The 6,263-nt window shown below is 35.4% G+C and overlaps 1 protein-coding gene across 7 annotated transcripts; it reads right to left on the minus strand.

Annotated features, from left to right (window-relative positions):
• Positions 1–1,258: 1,258 nt before the first annotated feature.
• LOC104224577 (F-box protein At2g16365-like) lies at positions 1,259–5,954 on the minus strand. Of its 7 annotated transcripts, none has more exons than XR_011404265.1 (5): positions 5,620–5,953; positions 3,355–4,180; positions 3,099–3,124; positions 1,748–2,661; positions 1,259–1,637 (listed from the first exon to the last, which is right to left on the minus strand). XR_011404265.1 is itself a non-coding variant. In XM_009776256.2 (5 exons), exons 3-5 carry the CDS (start codon positions 3,419–3,421, stop codon positions 1,903–1,905), a joined length of 852 nt encoding a protein of 283 aa, XP_009774558.1. In that variant the 5' UTR covers positions 3,422–3,672; positions 3,833–4,180; positions 5,620–5,953; the 3' UTR covers positions 1,259–1,902. The 7 variants fall into 7 exon arrangements, 4 of the variants coding, with proteins under 4 accessions (XP_009774558.1, XP_009774559.1, XP_070021069.1 ...); XR_011404266.1 differs by having other exon boundaries at positions 1,259–1,657; XM_009776256.2 differs by having other exon boundaries at positions 1,259–2,661; positions 3,355–3,672; positions 3,833–4,180.
• Between the last annotated feature and the right edge of the window lie 309 nt (positions 5,955–6,263).

Below are 6,263 nucleotides of genomic sequence, written 5' to 3' on the forward strand. Positions count from 1 at the left end.
GCATACAGGGAACAAGAGCAGTTGAAGCAATAATGCTTGAGTCTCCAGATTTGATGGATTTCACTTTTGAGTACTAAACATTTGAAAAGATGACCAAGCTAAGGATCCTACAAATCAATCACGTTCAGCTGCATGGAAGTTTTCATTATCTACCGAAGTCATTAAAATGTTTGTTTTGGCACTATTGTCCAATGAAATACATACCATCTGATTTTTATCTGGAGAGTATTGTTCTTCTCGACATGGCTTATAGTAATTTCGAAGAATTCCGAGCACCTTTGAAGGTTTGACATTACTTCTGACATAATTTCAAAATTTATTATTCTTTGGAAGCTTAAAAACAAAACAAAAAAACTTATGTCCATTCTTTTTTGTTCATTTTTTTTTTGGATACAGTATTTCAAGTGTTTAAAGAAATTGATATTCAGCTATTGTGAGAACCTCAAGATATCTCCCAAGTTTGCTGGTTTACATCTTCTTGAGGAATTATCCTTTAGTGGTTGTCTAAATTTGATGGGGTTAGACTCAACAATTGGAGATTTGGAGAGACTTTGTAGTCTCAATTTGACATCTTGTTGTAACATATGGAAACTTCCAGATAGAATCTGTGATTTAAAATCACTTGAAATCCTGATCCTCGACGGTTGCTCAAAACTGAAAGAATTGCCTGATGATTTGGGCAAGTTGGAATGTCTAAGAGAAGTGCATGCCGCGGCCACAGCTCTCACATTCAAAGAACTTGGAGATGCTATTGCTATGACAAGACTACTAGCTTATTGTTGGGTGTGTGAACGAAGTCCCACATGAAAATTAGAAAAGAAAAATAAGCTACTTATAAGGAGTTGAATACTCTTAATGGTGTGAAGCCTTTTAGGGAAAATTATGAAGCTTTGCCCAAAGTGAACAATATCACACCTTATTAAGAGTATTTTAGGTTGTTTTAGCCTAACAAGACTGTTTTAGGCGCGGAAACAATCTCTTTGTAAAAATGTCAAGGTATGCTGCATAGAGCATACTGAAGAACCTCAGCTGGGAAGCAGTTCATGTGCGTGTAAGCCATATTGAAATCTAGACTAGAGCCACCATTCCCTCACTGTATGAACATGCACTACCTTTACACTAGTGACTATATACTTAGAAACAAATGTTGATAAGAAAGAGCAATTTCAGTTCAGACCACCAGCATAGTTTCAAGATTTAATATTCAGGGTTTCTTCAAGCAGTTGGCCATGTTGCAAGTAGAGATAATGCAAGATGATAATGAAAATGTTGCATGCCATAAAAAGGGCAAGAGCAATTACAAACAACTATTTTAAGCAACCATCAAAGTCAGCATGCAGATGACACTAAAACATGGGATAAAATATGAGAACTTTTAATCTAGTAAACCAAATTTATCTCCTTATTGGTTAATTCTCAATCAACGAAAAACATTTTCTACCAGCTGACGAGAGGAGCAGTCACTCACTCACTCAGAGTCTTCAACAAAGTAAAGGTGGGATGGTTCAACTGTCCATTGAACTGAATCTAAGACCCTACAACGAACATTGCATAGTGATCTCATCGCCTACTTTAGCACATGATTGCCACATCATCTAGATCCCTCGCACACTGATTTAAGCAGCCGGATGAATGGCCTGTTCAAGAAACAAGGTGTCTGCCATTCTTATCATACTGGTTAAATACAAAGATAATCCCATCTAAGCATTACACAAGAAACCAAATCTAAGACAAGCTATGTACTTACTAGCACCAACAAATCGATACTAAGCTCCAAAATGCAGTTGATTGCATGATCACATTAATAAGCCAGATCACATTTGTCCTCAATATGCATAGCCTGACCAACAAGGCCATCAAAATTGTCGGTGGACTAACCTGAAGCACAATAAACTCTTGCTGCTATGTAGGTTCAGAAACTCCTATGTTCCTCCAAACTACATAGGGACCTCTGTTTTGGAATTCACATGGTTGAAAACCAGTTAATGCCTTTCCCATGAGGGCCATGGCAGCAATGCTTGGGAACTGCTTCTTCCGAAAATCATTAACTTCCAACTTTGAGCCTCGAGACTTACAAACTACCACTGGTTGAGGCCTCTTTTGTGCAGTAGCATCCCTATTATGAAGCCACCTTCGCATCCAAGACTGTGAAGTCAATAACTCTAAATTTTTCTTCATAACATTTATAGATGAAGAGACACTGTTGCTAGCTAAGGCTGGAGGTCTATCAAGAGCCATCAATTCTTCACCATGGAGTTTACCAGCTGTGAGTTCTGAGCCGCTTATAGTAACTTTAGTAATTTTGTTTAGAAATTTGTTTGCTTTCTCATGAGATGTATTCCCTGAAAGGTTAGCGCTTTTTGTTCCAACAGAAAATGAGCCAGAAGCACTAATTTTGAGGCGCTTGACCCATCTGCCACCTGGTTCCTGTTCAAGCAGAACGACAGGGGAGAAATCGGCTTTCAATGAACTTGCCTGCTCATTATGACCAAGGAGTGATCTCAAATCCAGACTTTGAGTTGTGGAAGAAGTTGGTTCCAACTTATCAATCGGAGCAGGAGGCTCCAAGTTCATGTCAGGTATAATGTTTTTACATCCAATTTCTTTTCTGGGACAGCCAAGTGCAAGATGAGTAGGTGCATTTTGCTCCATTTCATTCTCCTGCAAGATATCATTGGGTCAACATCAAAACGGACTTATTATTGCTTGAGCTCTTACTCTACTCAATATGTCAAACGTGAAACCAACAGCACCATTTCCAAGAGTACAGTTTTGTTGAAACATTTGGAGTTACACTAAGAAGATCACAGAAGATATGCCAGTTTTTCTCGCATTGTACAAGGAATAAGAGTGAGAATACCAGCTAGAACAACTCAGTTTCCTCAAAATGTTATATGGTTTAGCTTATCAGACAATAACTGCAGCCAACTTTTAAAACTCATTCCCATATATACTTGGTATTTATCAGGTAGATTGGAAGAATTGGGAGTTCCTATCGATAATAAACCGAAGAAAACTTGATATCATAATATGACTATTTTTACATTAACCACCAACCTAAACTAGAAATTAGAATGTTCAAAGGACAGTGAGAATACCTGCTTTAGTGGGGAAGAAGTCATACCTGCAAAAGTCATAAGAAAGGCAAATTAGTTAAACAAGTAAAAGTCAGTGTAGCAACAATATATACGAGACTAAAGCTTAGAAAGATCTTTCATTTTTTTTCCCGCTTGGTAGGTTAGAATTTTAGAGACCATGACCATAACAAATTTTAAAGAAGATTTTTGCACCAGTTTTACGTTAGTAAAGTGCTTTAATCAAGACCTTTTAGACATAGTTCAGACCAGTACATACCACAAAGATGGTTCTTTTCCAAAAACACATCCATTTTCATGGTATCAGTTTCAGCTGAACAATTCATTCTTCAACATTACTTCAGAAGGCTTACTGTCTTCAGTATGTTTCTTTTCCTTCACTAGCTGCAGAACTTCCCAGCAGATTGTATCTTCGGTTTTTCTTTTGGTTATTACCAAAAGGTAGAGATTGGCTGTCATGATCAATTAATGTTGTTTTACCATTAACTTCACTCCATATCCTTGCTTTACCAATGTCTTTTCTCTCTTCACACTGATTAACATCAGTCTTTTTCACGATTAAACAACTGTGGGTTGTCTGAGAAATGCAGAGATAATATCCAGTCAATACGGTTACAGAGTCCAATGCAGTGCCTATTCTCATTGTCTCAACATAATGCATAGAATATGATAGTTTTTGTGGATGGTAATGCCAAGTTTCTCTAATACCAACAACTTAAGTCTTTTGATTTGGTTACCTGGGGAGGACTACATTCACTCGCAAACAATCCAATAACAGAATGATCCGGTATTCTGTGGAACTGTTCTCCACCAAATTCTGGGAGATGTTTGCTGCTTGTAGAGGGTACATTTTGCAAGAATGTACCGCTCTGCCTCATCTGACAAAAGCATGAGCTTGTCCAAATTCAGAGGAGTCTGAAATGTAGCTTCAAGCTGAGTATAACAATCCATGGATGAAGCTTCACTTGCAAAATGAGCTATTGGAAAAGGTGTGCAACTTCTCCTTGTGGAAAATGTAACCATACCAGAGCAAGAGTTGGGGTCAAGTTGAGGCTTTAATGCTAGAATGCCACAAGTTTCCTGGCCTATTTCAAGAGATGAACTACTTTACACCATTTCTATGTGGATAACTAGATAAAGATGGAAATTCGGAAAGGACACCCAAAGAATTAACTAGATAAGTATTGAGTTGAAGGCTACAGAACAGAACCAAAATCAACAATGAACAGCACCAAATTAAAAGATGTGACATATAACATATTGTAAGAAGGGATTCGAGTAAAAACGTCATCCTGATACAACAGATCCTAAAATATGTAGGGATCGATTATGAATCCTCTGTAACTATTCCACTCTATTCAAGGCCACTCATATTGCAGCAACAAGGTAAATAAAGAGAAGTCTCTCCTTAAAATTCCAAGCAATTGTTGAACACATATTCAATGAAAACATGCAGCCCAGATCAGAAAGAAAGAAACTTGATGTTGATCCTCATATGGCAAATGGCAACAATGAGTTATTTATGGGCTAAGCGCAACGAGTAAAGTATAACCTCATATTCAGAGATAGCATATGTATCAATAACCAATAGAAAATTCCAGGATACCTACATAGCAAACAACTCCAATATGCACAATTAGTAACCTCTCAATAATAACATCCCTATATAACAACCATTCACTATAGCAACCTAGTTTATCTCAAAACCGGTTTTTATGTTATATTTTACCTCTCTATAACAGCTTTCTACCTATAACAACAACAACCATCTTTATGACAGTACCGTCCTTGTAAAATTACCCCTCTATAACAGCCATATAGATTTTCTACGATTATTACTAATAATAATTCTAAATATTTTTATAACTTTAATGTACAACCTATAATAAAAATATATTATATTAAGGATGTTAGTACGTTCCATGAAAACATGCATATCATACATTTTTTATTTTGAAGATCTACAAATGATATATTTTGTATTAGAAAAATGGCAAAAGATATTTAAAAGATCTATTTATACTTTATGAAGATATGCACGTCATTCTTTTTATTTGAAGTCCTTTTGCCGAAAGTTTGGATGCAAATCTTTACCGATTCAAGCATTATACCACCAGTAAGAGAGACTAGAATTTACAAAACAAACTACAATTGTGGAGTTCTTCCATCAATGTTTGAAATATTTAATTTTGTGCCTTAGAGGTCTTGTACGTTTAGTTGTGAGTTTTTAATGTATTAGATTTCTTTAGATTCATGAAATATAATTATTTTTTGAGATTTTAATTTTAAATATTTTTTTAATATGTAATATTAAAAAAGAAAAAATTATAACAATAGCCAAAATATATTAAAACGCCAAATGGTGTTATAAGTGTATAACAACCATTCACGCCAAAAAATATCGGAACAAACAACCGTACCAATTACACGGTTTTTCCCAAAGCCCTCACAACAATTACAACTTTTTCCACACCCAACGATATATATAGAAGGGAGTGAAAATTAAACTTCAAAATGAACTCACCTAACAACGCAGTAAGGTTGAAACCGAAGGAAACTTCAGAGCTCTCCACTGTTAGAAATGTTACACAGAAATTGAACCTTTTATTTGTTTGGTGAAGAAAATTGAACTCTGAATTGGACTCGTGAGTTATGCATAGGACAGAGAAAATTTTTGGGTTCTAAGATTTTTTTTTTTTGCTCTAAATTTTTACTAAGAAGATTATTTGACAGGGTATATATAGCCATCGTTTTAGTAAAGGAGCAGAACAGAGTGCACAGAGGAGTTTGAAGCAAAGACCAAACAAATGATTGAGAGAGAGAGAGAGAGAGTTTTGGTCCAGGCTTCCAGCTGAGTTTTCTTTGATTTTTCTCCTTTTTAGCTAAACTACTACTATTTTCAAGCCGCCTCGTATCAGCTTATTTTTAGTATTTTATTTTCAACTTGAGGGAAATATCTCTATCTAATTTGAGGAAATTATTTAATATGCATAAACATTTAAACCAATGGCCTAGCATTTGTTCAACTAAATTCAACTCAACCTTACTCCAAATATCATTTATAATTAGTTCTTACTCCGATTCGCTTTAATTATTTTTTTAGTTATTTTTATAAATATTAAGAAGTTCACCTTTTAGCATTAATTAATAATAAATTAATCATTTAAT

Source organism: Nicotiana sylvestris, chromosome 12 (genome assembly GCF_000393655.2).
Source record: "Nicotiana sylvestris chromosome 12, ASM39365v2, whole genome shotgun sequence".
NCBI classification, from domain to species: domain Eukaryota; kingdom Viridiplantae; phylum Streptophyta; class Magnoliopsida; order Solanales; family Solanaceae; genus Nicotiana; species Nicotiana sylvestris.

Bases quoted from the DNA above. Each gene is read 5' to 3' on its own strand.
- LOC104224577 (XM_009776257.2), bottom strand. From the start codon at position 3,421: ATGAATTGTTCAGCTGAAACTGATACCATGAAAATGGATGTGTTTTTG. The intron at 3,125-3,354 runs GTATGTACTGGT...TGACTTTTGCAG, and splicing joins GGAAAAGAACCATCTTTGTG to GTATGACTTCTTCCCCACTA. The intron at 2,662-3,098 runs GTATTCTCACTG...GATATCTTGCAG, and splicing joins CTTCTTCCCCACTAAAGCAG to GAGAATGAAATGGAGCAAAA.